This window comes from Oryctolagus cuniculus, chromosome 2 (genome assembly GCF_051225735.1).
Source record: "Oryctolagus cuniculus isolate XC-2025 breed Fujian yellow rabbit chromosome 2, ASM5122573v1, whole genome shotgun sequence".
NCBI lineage: Eukaryota > Metazoa > Chordata > Mammalia > Lagomorpha > Leporidae > Oryctolagus > Oryctolagus cuniculus.
In genome coordinates this window covers 127,309,139-127,326,349 of record NC_142868.1, presented here as the reverse complement: position 1 = coordinate 127,326,349, position 17,211 = coordinate 127,309,139, and the positions used below count along the sequence as shown (strand labels likewise).

General features: G+C 43.2%; 1 protein-coding gene across 10 annotated transcripts in view; it reads left to right on the top strand.

The window, feature by feature from the left end:
* CTNNA2 (catenin alpha 2) overlaps positions 1 to 17,211 on the top strand; it is a 1,277,539-nt gene that overhangs the window by 1,135,765 nt on the left and 124,563 nt on the right. Inside the window, exon 1 of one of the 10 annotated variants that reach the window (XM_089327499.1) lies at positions 8,875 to 9,102. The exons of the other annotated variants lie outside the window; for them this stretch is intronic. Within the exon in view, the coding sequence (XP_089183625.1) occupies positions 8,917 to 9,102 (186 nt within the window). The 5' untranslated portion in view covers positions 8,875 to 8,916. Of the gene's footprint in view, positions 1 to 8,874; positions 9,103 to 17,211 lie in introns of those variants that run through there. 10 annotated transcript variants of the gene reach the window in all.

The window sequence follows — 17,211 nt, the reverse complement described above, 5'->3', positions numbered from 1 at the left end:
TACTACCTCTTCTTCAGTGCAAGGAACTCCTCTTCAAACAGATATTACTATTACAATTTCTTAATTCATCCATAGGCCAAGACTCCATTTTTGTAAAATGATATTGTGGCATTGTATGCTAACAAAATAAATCTCATTGTCAAAGTCCTTCAGGCTTGAGGTGTGGGCATAAATAAGGATTAAAAGGAAGATTGAAATCAGATGTTATCTTTAATTTGCACAACCTGCTAGAAAATAGAGCACTATAGTTGTACTCAAAATGACAGAATGTGGCCAAGATCAAATTTAATAGTGATAGGATATTTCAAGTTCTCCACATATCATGTGTATATCTGTATCATAGAAGTAGAGCATGTAATACAGCCCAAAATGATTTTGCTAAATGGCTTTTTTATGAATATATAGGAAACCATAATGGTGACTTTTGCCCTGAATTTAATTCTCATCTAACAGTCTTGGAAAAATACAAACATAACTTCTAAGAGTTCATAATAGGGAAGGAAAAGAAGATAGGACCTAGAACCTTATGTACTGGATAGTTCACAAAAGCTGGTTTAAAAATAAAAGTTCAGAGAAAAAATGATAATAATTCGGTTGCTGAGGCTCTGGCTTTGTAGGTTTAAAATATAGACTTTTGGGATACATTGTGCAAATATTTTGAATGAGGGAAAACAGGATGAGCCTTCTCTGATAAACTCCAGGACGTATATAGAAGATGAAAGTAGGGGCTTAAGATTCTTTTCCACCAAGACTCAAGGCAACTTTTAAAGTTGCTTTTGATTCTGGACAAAATTTCAGAATGACCTGGTTTATTACATACACATTTTATGCTTTGGTGCATATATATATGGCAGTGACTATTTTTCTTGATCATTTTCCTTTCTAAAAAGTTTACTTGAGAACCAGAGCCAGAGAGAGACAGCAAAAAAGACAGACAAACAAATGCCCACAATGGCCAGGGATGGGCTGGGCCAGAACCAGGACCAAGGAACTCAATTTGGGTCTCCCACATGGATGGTAGAGGGCTAACTCCTTGAGTCATAAGCTGCTGCTTCCTTTGGGGTACATTAGTAGAGAACTGGAATCGAGAGTGGAGCCAACACGCAACCCCAAGCACTCCAATATGGATTGTGGGCTTTTCAGCCACTGGGACAACTTCTTTCCCCTTTTTCCTGATCCTTTTTTTCCCTCTAGAAATAACCCAATTAATTCACCTGTGCCAGTGTTCTTAACTTTTTGATTCATTAATGTCCCCATAAGAAACCTTTGTAAATCTTTTTTTTTTCTGTTTATCTCTTCTTACCAACAAGTTATTACTACCTGCAGACTGTATATGTGTTTATGCTCTGTGGCCTTTTGGAAGGCCATTGTAATATCTAAGATGATTTTGCTCCCTTGAGAACATATGATTTACGCTGCACTGGTTTCTTCCGTAGATGGCGTATAGGTTTGAGCTCTTTTCCTGCATTTGTCTCTTTAACATTCGGTTTTATAGCTTCCATGCTTACACAACAGAGTATACCCACAGGTGCTTCCTTTTTGGTCTGCTGAAAATGCAGCCCTTACTGTGCCTGTTCCTGTGGTCCTGGTGCCATAGCCTTGGTCCTACACCATCTGAGGAACTATAGACATCCCCTTAGAGCCTCTTTCAAGAACATAAGTGTCAAGTAAAAAGAACAGTGCCACCTGGCTGCTTCTCTTCCTTCCATTTTCTTCTCAAGGTTTAAGTTAAAGAGGGACAGCCTAGCTTTCCTATTTATTTATTTAGAGTGACAACACTGATTGTTTAGCTACGCTTCAGGAGATGTGAGTGAGCAGATTCTAGGCACACTCTCTGTATCACCTCAGGTTGATACTCCCAGAAGAGCAACACTCTGAATGGGTACTATATCATTTCTTTTTTCTTATGGTTTCCTTCATTTTCTGTAGGAGAGAATCTTTGGCCAATACACAATTTTGCATTTTTTTTTAATTGAATGTGTTTGCATGTAAGGCAGGATAAGTTAGGTTATACTTCAGTAACAAAACTCCCTCAAAAATGTTGGTGCCACCATTTCCATCTTGCTGGTCACGTTGCAAAGGGAATGCAAGTTCCAGAGGGCCTCTGTTTTAGCACGGACATAACACTCATAATTTCCGCTCCCAACTTACTGAGCAGAAATAATCACATGGTTTGCCCAGCCGCCAGAGTGGAAGGAATGCAATTCTATCGTGTTCTGAAAGAACAGGAGAGCTAGATCTTGGTTAGTAGAACCAGCATACAATAGGGTGGTGCTAGGATTTTCTCAATTCTCTGCATTTCCCCCAGATATAATAGGTGTTCCTTTTTCAGTATGTAGTATTTATTTATGTTTCTTCACCAAACAAGTCTTTTTTCACTACATTTTCTGAATCACATTCTTGTTGTTATAAGTCACTTAACATTTGATTTAAATTTCTCTGTACAGCCTCCTAGTCTTTATTTTTATTTGTTTCTATGGATTTTAAACTTGATTTCCCAAAGAGATTGTATATTTCCAGCCTGAATGGGCACTCACTGGGTTAGGTAAGGAATTTTGTGAGCAGGAATTCTTTAAGTCCTTTGATTTCTAAGGAGAATGCAAATTTACAAAATACATATCAGGGTACCTGTGGTTTCCAAGTAAACTGTTATTCTTTTTCTGCTTCTTCTGTTGGAAACTGCTCATTTGCAGGTCAATTCTTATGCATTTCAAATAGGATTCTCCTTGGAATTGAAATCTACCAACTGATCGACCACCACCAAGAGAATGCCCAGATCTGATGGAAGTTTCTCTTGTGTATCAGTGCTCCCAGTATGAAAAGATAAGATGATAAATTAATTGATAATAGATGAGAACAAAAGGTTGTTTTGATAGTCTGCTCTTTATTTGCCTAGTTAGGTGAGAAAAACATAATAATACTTCTACTTAGGATCTAAACTGAGAGTCCAAAGGAGCTCCGGAGCCTTAGATAACTTTTTGACACTCCGTGATGTTATTGCCTCTTTATTTCATTAGAAGTTGATTATTTCAGTTGCCAAGGGCTGACATTGGAATCATTTTCTCTGGAGCTGCATTAGGATAAGAAGGTATTTGTTCCTCACTAATGCTTAAAAGAAACTTTTGTTATGTTTTCTTTAAATTTGAAATGCGTTTTCCATTATTCAGCCCATGAGGTCAGATTTGTAAAGAAATGCAACAACCGAAGACCTAATTTACTGGCTGTTCTGTTTTGTGGAAAACAAAGCAGAAGAGGATAATAGCCAAGGTCTGGTGACTTCAGCCGAAATCAATTGAGGCTTCAGATTCCATACAAATGGCAAAGGCCTCAGCATCAATGTGGTGCAGCTCCGTTTCATTCGTGCAGTTAGGCACAAAAACATCTCCAAGTCTACAGCAGAGGCACATTTTATTATTATTATTATTTTGCTGAAGTCTGGATGTGTTTTCTCTTCACCCACCTCTTTCTACTTTATTTTCTCTGTCTCTTCCCTCCCCTCCTCTGTCCTACTTTACTCCTCCCAGGTTAGGGATTTGGATGACCTCCTCCTCCTCCTCAGAGACAAGCAATGGCATGCGTGATGCTGAACACACATCTCCCCAAGGCAGTGCGAGGAGCCCTGCAGGCACAACCTCTCTGGGCAGGAGGGGGCTGCCGCCTTTTCCCTGATGCGTGGATGTGCCAGGAAAGCATTTGTTTACCAACTGAGCTGATGGGCCAATGTGCATTTCCCCTTGCCGTGAATATCTAGATAACATTCACATTTGCTGTCGAAGTGGGAGCAGAGAGAGATGAAGATCACAGGATGGTGTTGTATGCCTGCTTGTACAGTGCAGCTGAGGTGAACGACATAGGAGCTACGTGACCCATACACAGACTTGCTTTGCATTCCGTGTTTGCCTTGGCTGAGTGCCTGTCCTAAGGCTAGGCTGCCAGTGATCTTCCCACTTGCTCACCCCACACAGCTCTGCCTCTCCCCAGGAAGCATCCCCCTCTGGTTCTAAAGCTTCTCAAATACATCCACCTAAACTGTGGCCCAGGGGAGGAGGTCGTTCTTCACACAAGGCTGAGCAAGTGGCAGGCACTGCACAAATAGCACCTTTTCTTTCTCTAGACAGCAGACTCCTATAGTATGAAGGTAAAGCTGAAAAATATTCATCTTTGACTAAGAGTCAGTTTATGCCCTGAGAAAATAAGACTGCCTTTCCTTTTCGCAGTCCTGACCATTTCTGATTGGTCCTCTCTCAGCCTTTGGAAGTTATCTGCGAAGGACACAGATTGTTCCTGAGTGAGCAAGATGTACAGTCAAATTAAGTACCAGACTCCAGTTGTCTTAAACAGTTAAAAGTCCTTACTTAAATGCATTCTTTTTATTTGCAGTAAGGCATGAACTGAAATTTTGCCTGCCATGTAAGATCAGAAGAGATTTTTACTTCTTTGGGTAATTCCTCTTATGAGGAGTGTGGTAAGTTTTGTTTTCGGTAGAAAGCTCTTACATTGCAATTGTCTCCCTCCCATCCCCAAAAAACAACCCTCCCTTTAGTCTGAAATTTAAAAGGAAAACAACTTGGTGTTGCTCAGAAAGGTAAAGGGAGATGGATGGGAACATTTGTTTCTGACCTTCAGCAAAAGAATTCTGTTAGTTAGGCGCTATAAATTTGTTTTCTGCGAATGGGAGTGTATAAATGTGCCCTATCAGGATGGAGAAAGCATTTGCACCCTAAATGTGGAACACAAAATAAATCGATCAGATTAATTTCTGGCTGTCAGCCCTGGAGGCTCATTTCCCATCAGCTGTATCAGGAGGCAAAGGAGCAGTTAACTGGTAATAATTGGGAAAGGTAGGGCCTCTGCTGGATTGGCTCAGGGCAGTACGTGGGGTACATTTCAGTCACTGTTTCTATCAAGAATTAGTTTTGTCTATAGTCACAATGACCCTCTGCTGCCGTGGAGAAAATGGGTGAGAAGCCTGGAGGCTCAGGGGTGCACTGGCCTGCTGGCTCCATTCCTTGACATTTTCTGTAGGAATCAGCAACTCCTTTGAGTTAAGACATGTCAGGACCACTGGCAGGGTACCTATTAATCCTCTAACTGACCATTCTGCAGGCCGGACAAAGACTCCTAGGGGACAGGGGCTGCCCAGAAAGTTTTGTTGAGAAGATTGTAGAGAGAATATCTAGACCTTAAGGTTACATTCTCTAAAATGGGAAATCATTCCCTAAAAGGGTGCTTGGTGACAAACCTTGGACTAGATAACCCCAAATCCTTATCAATGAAAGTTTTGTGCATCACATTAACACCAAGCCACTCTCTGGTCAATATTTCTTTTCCTTTTTGTTGCTTCAGCTTGGTCTGCATGGCTCCCTTACTGATGCAGATAACTATAATCAGAGTGTATTGCAAAAGTTGGCTTGTCGATATGGATCACACTAACTAGACCTTTCCCAGAATTCACTTACTAATATATGTTATTTCTAGGGCTTGTAAGTAAAACACCTTAAGGTGACAGGCATTAAGTACATGAATTAGCTCTAAGCAAGATATTAACAAATAGTTTAGACTGTAGATAGCTTAAAATGCTAAATCTCACTTAAAGGCATTTATATTAAAAGCTTTGAATTTGATCTGTATTTTGATAGTTCGAGACCCCAGTAGTGATTACTCTTGAAGAATATCTTGAATGTTCGGTCAAGGAAATGATAAAATATAATTTAGTTAAGAGTGAGCTGGTGATCTCTTGGTAGGTGTGGAATGTTATGATGGAATAATTGGATCAATCTGGCCTTCTGGTTGGGAACATCATTTCCCCAATCTGTCAACTTCTCCCCCTCTTCCTACACCCACAGAACCACAGATTTTGGTTATGACACTGGAAAGTCTCCAAATGTCCAAGAACATTCTATACCCTTCTTGTCTTGATGGGCAGACAATGATACCCATGTCCCAACACATACATCATGAATATTGGGCTAGTTGAAATATATAGAATATATTCTCTATTGAGTTTCTGCCTCACACTTGAGCTTACTTGGCTTTACATCCTGGTTGTATTTAATACTCATTTGGGTGGTCAGCAGTGTCGGGCCTTTTGTTATCAATGATAATCATTATCTGGATGGAATGTTCTTATCTGCCTTAAAACACACTTAGTGGGCTTCTTCTATTAGATTATTAATTATCCTAGCCTGGACACTCTTTGTGAGTAAATGCTATTTAGTGTCAGGAAAAAGTTGGTTGTAGAAGTTGAATCTATAAGCTTCTTTTTGTTAATGATGGTAATAAATAAAAAGCAACTATGTAACCCAGTATCCCAATGGCTACCTTTTTTGCCTTAGTTATTAAGAAACTAAATTTGAACCTAGAATCCAATTACAGGTGTCCATGTACTCATAGTGGTTTCTGTTCATTTTTGTTCCTGTGTAACTGAGAGACTAAGATAGTGTACTTACTTGTAGGAATAGGCTTGAGCCTATAAGCAGCATCTGTTGCTGCTTAGATGCGAGAAGGGCGCCCACAATTAGTAAGCTTTGATGGAGAGGTGAAGAATGTGAATAGCTTGAGTTGATGGGGGATTCACAGACACAGCTGTGTGTGTGCGTGTGTGTGTACCTGACTAATAGTATTAAATCAAGAGGAATCTGAGATGGAAAGGAAGTTCAAACACTTCCATTGTTGTGCTTTGTGCTGATGAAACACTGAAACACAGAAACCCGATGCCAAGTCCACACTGAAAAAGTGACACCATCATTAGATTAGTAGTTAGGGTGCCTGCTTTTGACTAATTTGGTCACTAATTAATAGAGAGAGAATCTTTGAGACAATCATACTCCAGGTCTCCATTTAGATGCTCTAAATTCAAGTTTGAGCATCATGAGTCATTTAAAATAGGCTTCCATATTGCATAACTATTTGGAACAGCGCTGTCACTCCCCAGCATGTGGCCTGACCACAGCTCTGAACTATACATAGTAATAGGATGGAACTGATTTCTTGACCTGGTCTGTTCTGACCTCCCCTGGACTCTGTGTCCTAGAAATTTTTATACTTATTGAAAGGCTGACTTGTCTGTTCAGTAGTATTTCCTTTAGATTGTGCTGAACAGCTAACTACAGGTGTATTTCCTTTCCTGCTGGAGTAGCCCCAGTGTCCTGGGAATACATCTCATGGAGTCATTGAAATAACAAAGTCCCAAGAGCTCCAGCTGCTCAGTAGACACAGGTCCACATGGACAAGTGTCCTCACTTAGGGGAACGGAAATGCCAGCGACCATCCTTTGGAACAGCATGTTATGAACAGGTCAGGCCTGTCCCTCCCTGACCATACAGTCTTCTCTTTCCAGGCTGGAGTCTCCCTGGCAATCCGGTCCACTGCTGCTTAGAAGGCACTTCCCTACCACCCCACACAGAGTTTCTGATTCCCTCATCCCTCCTCCTCCAGGAGTGCTGTTAAAATAGACATTTCAGCTGAGTCACTTTCCGAAGTGAGGTGTGAGACGGGAGGTGCATTATTTCTCGGAGCAGCTGCAAATGGAAGTTGGCTAGCGAACTCTTAATGCCCTCACCCACACGATGGCACAAAGGGATCAGTGCATCTATAGTAGAGGGAAGACATTTGTGGAGAAGGCTGCCAGTGAGTGCTGTGGCAGTCCTTTATCAGGAGGAACAGGAAATGGCCTTTGACAGGAGTAGAAGCAGAGAAATGGCAAAGTGCTGCACACATCCATGGAAACATGGACGGATGGGGTCTCATTCAGACAGAGGGTTTCGGTTTTTCAAGCTGCTGTAACACTGTCTCAGAGACCAGTGGCTTTACTTCTAGTCCTGAAAGTACCATCCTGAACTCGTGAGGCTAGATGGTCAGGGACTAATGAGGGGTCTTTCCCAGACTGCAGAAGGCTGGTTTCTTGCTGTATCCTCAACTGGAGGGAAGACAGCTAGCTGACATTTGATGTTTCACATAAGAACATGATTTCCACTCAAGAGTGGTCCATGTTTATGACCTAATTACCTCCCAATGGCTTCACCTATAAATATCATCCCATTGGAATTAGGTTTTCAATGTATGAATCTTGTAGGGAGGGACACTGGACTAGGAGAATCTAGAGTATGAAGTAGGTCACAGCTGCTTCCACAGTGTAGTGGACAGTTGAATATGTTGGGATTGGCCTATACTATCTGAGCCTGTCCATTAAAAAGATAGGTGTTTCCACTAGTTGGAGAGTGTTGCTGTGGAGTGAACCACGATCCCATTCGGTTTCCTATTCAGGAAGGCTGCCTAGATTGTGGGTAAGCCTCAGCAGAAAACGAGGGGTATCATCACACTCCCAGGGGCTGAGGCAGCGGTGAGGTGCAGTGGGAGCATGAGGCAGTGTTCCTTAGCCAGCAGATGCACTGAGGAGAGCGCCTGCTGTGAGCACCTGCCGAGCCCAGTCAGACAGCATTTGTGTGGGGACAGCATCACTGTGTGGGGAGCAGGGTGGCTCCCGTTTCCTCCTTTCTCTTCACCTTTCCCCTGCTCCCCCCAGGAGACTGGAAACTCCTATTAACTTGTGAAAGCAGGAGTCGGAGCTAGCAAGTGAGAGAACAAAAGAGAAGCTGAGTGAGTGCCCCTTCATACCTGCTCTCTGCTAAGACCCTAACAGGGGAAGGAGTGGAGCTTTAACTTGAAAGACTCATTGTTCAACCCTTAACATAGACGTGTGTGTAAAAGAATGGCCCCTCCACGGGCACCCACATCCTGATCGCAGGAAGCTGTGGCTGTTATTTCAGGTGGTGAAGGGGAATTTGGTTGGTTGGTTGCTCGGCTCAGTTTAAGATAAGGAGGTAAGTCTGGGTGCGCCCAGGTGAGCCAAGGGTCCCTATAAATGAGAGAGGCAGGAGAATAAGAGTCAGGGGCCGCCACGTGGGAGCATTGCACATGGCCTTTGCTGGTTGTAAAGATAGAAGTGAAAAGGAGCAAGGAGCCAAGGCATGTGAGCCGCTTCTAGGACTGGAGAGGGCCAGGGCATGGCGGCTCTCCTGGATGCTGCAGAGAGGGCGCGGCATTGCTGAAACCTGGATTGTACCTCGCGAGAGCCCTTGCAGACGTCTGACCTTCAGAAATGTAAGAGAAGGAGTTTGTGATGTCTAATAAATTTTGTGGTGCCTTGTTATAGCAATAAGAAAGTGCTACAGTAAATAGCTAAACTAAGACTGAATTATTTCACAAAAACCAGAAAGTTCTTGGTATAGAAAGAATTAAATCCAGAGAATAAATTAAACGAACAGGGAAAACCAAAAAAGTTACTTTAACATATATATTAAATTTACTTATAGCCCCATGTTCCTGTTCAATAGTTACTAAATGTTGTTATCCACCATTTTTCCTGAAAGTTCTCCAACACGGAGACCTGGTATTTGGGCCCTGTGTTTCTGCAAGGTGGGCCATGCATTTTGTGGTTCTCAGTGGAATTCATGTCCAAAGTCTGAATCCAGAGGCATTCATTTTTCATGAGGTTCTGTTCAACGGCAGAGAGTATCAGCTCCATCAGGGGGATTGCTGGTTCCCAGGAGCCTCTGCTTTTCTCAGGTGTCTGGAACAGAAGGCAGGGTTTCTGGCATAGAAAGCCAAGACACTGTGGCAAAAAAATAAAAAAGTCTTACATGAAGGACCTCTGTGGGTGAGACCCCACTGGAAAGAAGTGGCTATCAAAGAAGGATGTACTTTTCTCTGAAGGATGGAGAGAACTTCCACTTTGCTTGTGGCCTTGTCTAAATACTGATTGAGCTTGTAGATTCAAAAGGCCTCCATAGCCTTGGCAGTGCATGTCAAGAGCCTCAGGTGGTCACTGACATCATACTTGAGAGTTAATTGTTAAATTAACAACAGGAGTCTGTGCACTTCCCATGCCAGATCTCTGTCCTCAGTGAGTTGTATTATGAGAATTAACTGTAAAACTTGTTCTCATTTTTCTTTGTGTGCATGTGTGTGTGCAAATTGTTAATCCTTACTTAGTATAGAGTAGGTCTACTGTGTATAAAGTTAATTGAAAATGAATCTTAATGGAGACTGGGGCTAGCAGTAGGAGAGGGAGGAAGAGATGGAGAGGGAGGAGGAGGTGGGGTGGGAGGATGGTGTGGTGGGCAGAATTGCTATACTCCTAAAGTTGTACTTAGGAAATTTGTACTCATTACATAAGGGGTTTCTTTGGGGGCTGGGGAAAGAAGGCTGGAAAGACAAGCTTGATGAATGCTGTAGTCTCTTATGGCAAGAGGAGTGACGCTGTGAAAGGACCGAAAGTTGTAGATCTAGGTTTGTGTCAGACGATGGGAGATTTCAGACACTGTGAAATAGGTTGCATTTAAAAAAATATTTATTTGCGAGTTAAAGACACAGAGGGAGAGACAGAAAGGTCTTCATCTGCTTGTTCACTCCCCAAGTGGCTACAACAGCCAGAACTGGGCTAGACTGAAATCAGGAGCCAGGAGCTTCTTCCAGGTCTCTGACATGGATGCAGCTTTCTCAGGCATGTTAGCAGGGAGCTGAATTAGAAGTAGAGCAGCTGAGACTTGAACCAGTGCCGATATGGGATGCCTGCCCTGCAGATGGCAGCTTAACCCACTATGCCACAGTGCTGCCATAGTGCAACCCCATAGGTTGCATTTTATACCAGTAAATAGAGAAAGATGATGAGGAATGATTATGGGATTAATGTAGTTAAATGTCTTAAAAATCCAGTAAAAATACTGATTGCAAGGTGTTTTTGAACTAGGACAATGGCAAAATGATCAAAGTAGCAACTGGGGACAACTCACAGTTAAACGACTTGGGAAAAAACTGAATAAGAATCGGAGTTTTCTATCCTGTACCTGTGAAGTGATTACATACAGACTAAGAAAATTGCATCAAAGATTGTAAGAAGGAAGTCAAATACTGAGATGATGATTGGGATGTTTTTGACTCAGAATAAAATAGTTAGGATCACAGGGATGAATAAGATTGTGTGAGAAGGGAGTCTTGACTTCCCACTCCTACACAAGTACAGTGTAAAGTTTTTTAAGAAAAAGAGCCATTTGTAGCAATCTTGAGCATCTCAAGCAGGCTGAATGGGAGAGCAGAATTCAAAGAGATTGGTGAACAGAAAGGAAAACTAAGGTGTAAACATGACAAATATTGAACAACTAAGGGGCTGGCTCCAGTGAGCAGAGAAGGGGGACTTTGAACAGAATCAAAGATGTATACATCTGAGCTATAAATTGAGAGGAGACACTGGGGGTGAGTGGCTGGAGTGGAGCAAAGAGAAGGCAAAGGCAGAAAATGTTAGTGATTGGGTGATAGTGGCAGGCTTGTGTGGAGGGAGAGTTAGAAGGCAGAAGATGGAAAGAGAGAGATAGGCGATGTCAATCTCTACTGCTGGAATTAAATGGCAATGAGGCCTTTGCTGTGGCCCTTCTGAGTATGTGGAGGAACTGGGCTCAGAGGGGAGCCCCCCTCCTCCTTGGAAAGGGTGCAAAAGCATGGAGACACGCAGCCAGCAGCCTGCAGCCTGCAGCCTGCACACAGGGACAGTTGCCATCTGATGTGTTCTCAGCATTGTTGTATCTTGTCAGATGGTTATTAGAGGGAGAGGGTGGTCTGGCTATTGAAAGGCTGATCCTATAATTGGGAAGACAAGCTCTTCACAGAGGACCACAGGTTTTTAACATAACCAACCTTGAGACTATTTATTTGCACTAATATTGCAGGGTTTAAGAGTATGGGGCAGATCATGTTGCCTGATGAGGGTCTCTGCAGGAGGCTTCCCAGGTTATGCACACCGTGGGCATGGCCTTTTGGTAGTAGAGAGGTAGAAGGGCAAACTATGTGAGCATGCCCGAGGACCTTTTGACCTTGGCCTTCAGGAGTTGCATCCTGCCTGTGTTAGTGCTGACTGTGGGCCTCCAGGAGAGGGGATGTCCTGCAGGCCAACAGCTGGAGAGAGGAGCAGCCTGGTGGACAGAGCAGGAGAAACACAAGTTTGGGACATAGACCACCCATTGACTATGACTTTGAACCTTATGTGAAATAGACTCAGCCTGTTTGAATCTCAATGTCTTTGTCTGTAAATTGGTTGCCAGAAGAACTACCTTACAAATTGTATCTGGAGAATGATCGGCCACACGTGTTGTTTCCTTTCCTTGCACACAGTAGATTTACCTTTTCCTTTGTAGAAGAATCCTACTTGATAGACAGGCTCCTGCTCTCTTACTCGCTTCCACTTCATCTTCCAGATAACCGCTTAAGAGCTATTTCTTTTTTTTAAAGATAATTTTATTTATTTGAAAGGCAGAGTTAGAGAAAGAGGGAGAGATGGAGAGAGAGAGAGATCTTCAGTTAGTTGGTTCACTCCCCAAATGACCACAGCAGGTGGAGCTGGGCTGATGGAAAGCCGAGAGCCAAGAGCCTCATCTGGATTTCCCATGTGAGTGTAGGGGCCTAAAGACTTGGGCCATACTCTGTTTATTTCCCAGACTTATCAGAGAGCTGGACTGGAAGTGGGCCAGCTGAGACTTGAGCCAGTGCCTGTGAAGATGCCAGCACTGCAGGCAGTGGCTTTACCCACTATGCCACAGCACCAGCTCTCAAGTGCTATTTCCAAGGCAAATGTCTCATCACCATCCAGTTAAAGCATTCACCATTATCTATAGGTAAAAGCAGAAGTTCTTGCGCCATCTTTGGTGCTAAATCACATCTCCAGCCATGTCGCCTGCTGACGCCACCCTGCACCCCCCAGACCCGGCCCTGTCCAACTACTTGGCAGTCTCCACATACCCCAGGCTCTTTGCCCCTGGTTCACGTAATTGCCTCCCCCTAAAATGCCCTCCCCCAGTCCCCAGTCTCTGATTTTACTGTAAGGTCCTTCATCATCTTAGAGTCTTCCTAACTGTAAGACGTGAGACTCTTGAAAGCTTTTCCTAAATAACTCCTGCCCCTACAAGCCCACTCACATAATATATCTCCCTATGTTAGATTTTCAGATGAGCTGGTGCAGACTTCTACTGCCCTGTGTTTTGTATTTGTCTGCATCTGCTTTTGTGTGCCCTGGCTCATTCGATGAGATTGGCATTGCTCGAAGGCAGACATAGTCCCTTCTCTGCACCACCCACCACCCCTTCCCCATCATTCTGCTTGACTTCCTGAGCCTAGAATGGTGATGAATTGCATATGTGGCGTAAGTAAATGAAGCAGAAAGCAAGCAGTGTCTTCTCAATAACTCCTTGCTCTTCTGATAGTGCAGGGTTGTGCTGTGACAGACTGCACACCTCATTTTGTTTTCAGAGCAACTTTTGCTACTTTGTTCCTCCTCACCTGGGGAGGTAAGAAGCAGACACATTTGTTTAAAAGATTGATTCACTTATTTGAAAGCCAGAGTTAAACAAAGTGACAGGCAGAGGCAGAGAGACATCTTCCATTCATTTGTTCACTTTGCAAATGGCTGTGATGGGCTGGGATGGGTTGCGCCAGGCCCGCCCAAACCCAGAAGCTTCATCTGATGCAGGGGCCCAAGACTTGGGCCATCTTAGGCTGCCTTCCCAGGTGCATTAGCAGTCCTGGAAGTGGAACAGCCAGGACTTGAACTGATGCTCATATGGGATGTCAGCACTGCACATGGTGGCTTTCCCCGCTAAACCATAGTGCCAACCCTGCAAAGACATATTTTTGAGCTTCCTACATTTTTCTTGGGAACAACTGTCTCCTGCCTCAAACTGCTTCCCCATCCCACCCCCACTGCACACGTGTGTGAACACACACCGATACCAGCACATCCACATAGACATACGCACACACTCCAGATTCCACCTCTCCTACCTGGTAGGGTGGGGACTGCAGTCTGGTAAGCCAGGTCCTTAAGATTGTTTGGGGCCTGAATTGATTGATGCCTCTTTGAATCTGAATGAACTGGACTCCTGGCAAACCCCTGCATTGTGTGCTAGTATTGTCCCTCCCTTATGGCTCTGAAGGAGGAGGCAATAAGTTAATACCGCAGTGAAGTTCACAGGTTCTGAAACTGATGGCCCTTTTGTAACAGGGTAACCCTTAGGAGCAGGTAAAAACCTAAAGTCAACCAAGCCTGGCTTTCTAATCGTATACCAATCTGCTCCACACCCTAAATAACAAATTTCTGCTGCTGGTTCTTACTGTAGGCTGGAAAGCATATTTTCTGCCAAAATTCATTCATTCCCTTCATCATGTTGGCTTTTCCTAAGGCCCTCATGAAAGAATGTAATTTCAAGTTGGAAGACTGGTATTAATACAGTCTGCAAGGGTTGTGACGGCCTTACCAACTGGTGTGATTGTGTAGGGTTGCAATATATGCATGCCTATACCTGGGACCTGGAAATAGACTCCAGGTTCAAACATTGCCTCTGCAACTCATGAGCTGCATGATCTGGGGAGGCTGCTTAGCCTTTTTTTAGCTTCTACTTCATTACCTAAAGTGGAGAAAACTCAGCTGTTTCTGAGGTTTGTGGTGAGCAATAAGTGAGTATCATATCTGTAGGATTTTTCTTTGGAGTTAGGCTACTTAAGTTCAAACTTGACTTTTCTGCTTACTCTGATGTGACCTTGGAAAAGCTGCAGAACCTCAGTATGCTTTGATTTTTCTCATGTGTTAAGTGGCAATGATAACAATAGCACCTACCTCATAGGGTTTCGTGAGGATATGGGAAAACACATCATGCTTCTAAAGGGCTTAATGCACAGTTACCATCCATTCCCGCTCCTGTGTTATTCTATGTTCTGTGAGAGCTGAATGAAACACTAACTGTATCTTCAGCACTTACTTAACAATTCTGGAGATAAAGAACTACATGGATTTTATCTTCTTCTTGTTAGCCTTTTCACCTTTTTTGAAATTGAGTCAGACTAATAAACGGGAGTTTTAATGTGTGCACAGATCTGCATTTCAGGCAAGGAACTGAGAGCAGTGTGACCCTTCTGATCTCAAAATACAGAGAGCTGAGGAAGGTGTGCTTTCCGTGTCAGATCACAGGTCTCACTCTTCACCAGAATAGTCATGAATGATATTAGCAAGTAGACTTCTCTAATTAAAAGTGTGGGGGAAAACTTGCCATCGACTGACTTTTATAGACTTGGGAGAAGTCATGATATAAGAATAACTTGAAAAAAAAAAAGCAAACCAGATATAATATAGGAGAAATTCCTGCTGACTGGCTATTTGAAGACGAGGAACTGAGGCTGGCACTGTGGCACAGAGTGTTAGGCCACCATCTGCAGCGCCAACATCCCATACAGGTGCCGGTTTCAGTCCTGGCTACTGCACTTCTGATCCAGCTTCCTGCTAACAGCCAAGAAAAGCAGTGTGAGAGGCCTGGATGAAGATCCTGGCTTTGGCCTGGCCCAGCCTTGACCTATGTGACCATTTGGGGAGTGAACCAGTAGATGGAAGATCTCTCTCTCTCTCTCTCTCTCTCTGTCTCTCTCTCCCCCTCTCTAACTCTACCTTTCAAATAAATGTCTTTTTAAAAAAATACCGAAAAATAAAGAACGAAAGCCTGGGGAGAGGGAGGAGCTGTCACTGAATTCAGAGTTAATTTAGGTTGACCTTGAAATAGGAGGAAGTTCAACACCAGGACTGCATGTTAGGATTAGCTGGGAATCTTTAAAACCTCACATGCATAGTCCATAAGCCAGAACAGTACATCAGAATGTGTGAGAGTGGATCGCAGGCACTGGTCACTTTTTAATGCTTCTGAAGTGATGTCTATGAGTATGCGAAGCTAAGACTGACGGAGACTTGGATCCTGGTTCCTATTTTGCAGCATATTAACTGTATGAGCAGAGCAAAGTTTTCTACTGTAGTTAGGATAATTATCTTTGCTAAACGGTTGGAGACATGAGGCACTGGAGAAAGGGAATGAGTTTGGGTTACATAAGTGGCTCCCTACGCTGCCTGTGCGTTTGAATCATCCAAGGAAATAAATGACAAAGGAAGACTCTATTGGTTCAAAATCCCCATGCCAGATTCTGCATGGGTGGGGCCTGGGCATTGGTAATTTCTGTTAGCTTCCATGTGATTAGAATGTACATTTATGGCTAGAATCATTGGATTAGAGAACTTCTAATATCCTTCTGAATCATACTTTATGTATTTCTATGAGAGCTGGCCATTGACTTCCTATAGACAGTGTGAAATTATTTTCTGAAAAGAACAGTAAATTTTTGAGCATCAGATAAACATCCTTGATCAAATGACTTTTTCTCACCATGCATTAGTATTTATTGCAGTGCGGTGGCTCAATAGTACAACAGAAGCTAATCTTTTCTGGAAGATTCATTATTTGTTTGAAAACTTACAATATTCTTTCTGATTTAAAAAGTTAGGCATCATTATACCAGTTTTATAGGAGAGGACAGAAGAACATAGTTGCCAAAGTAGCACAACCACCTGATGTTACATCTCGTATGGGTTGTATCATGCTGGTATTTTTCCAATTGTAATGTGCCTGGGAATTATCTGTATCTTGAGGACTGACTGAGCAGATCTGGGACAGAGCCCACATTCTGGACTCCTGAGAAGCCCTTGCTACTGGCCTGTGGACAGCGCTTTTATAGCGAACCTCAAGCTCGCACTGTCCCACGCTAAAATGACACACAGACCTGACTCCTCGGGCATTGGTATAGGGCCTCGTACATACAAGGTGCAAGCCCCTGTAATAAAACCTTCACCACCAAGGGTGCTGTAGGCTTCAGAATAAACCCTTTGGGCATGTCTGTCTTGTATTGTAGAGATACTGCCTCTAGCTTGTGTTTTCTTGGTTCTTTGCAAATTTCTTTAAGAGTCTCTGATGTTGTCTGAGGGAATTCTCAAACTTGTCAGCTCTTTGGTCCCAGCAGGCAAGGCAAGGTCTTGGAGAATCTGTATCTAATGAAATAATGAATGGTGACATTGGGCTTAGGTAAACATAGACAGTAGTAAACATAGACAGCGGAGGGATAAAGGGATCTTCGCCTTTGCAGAGCACCTCTAGAGGACAAGCTGGGAAATGACACCTGCACGGATGGCTCCACTGAGGAGACCCACAGGCTGGCTCTCTGGGACTGCATTACTCGGGGCCACTCCTGACTGATGGGCCAATACCTCACTAGTCTTCATATTTATAACTGTAGCATCATATTTCAAGGGCCAGCAAATTTTTTATTGCTGAGTAATGACTTTCTTGGCTTTATCAG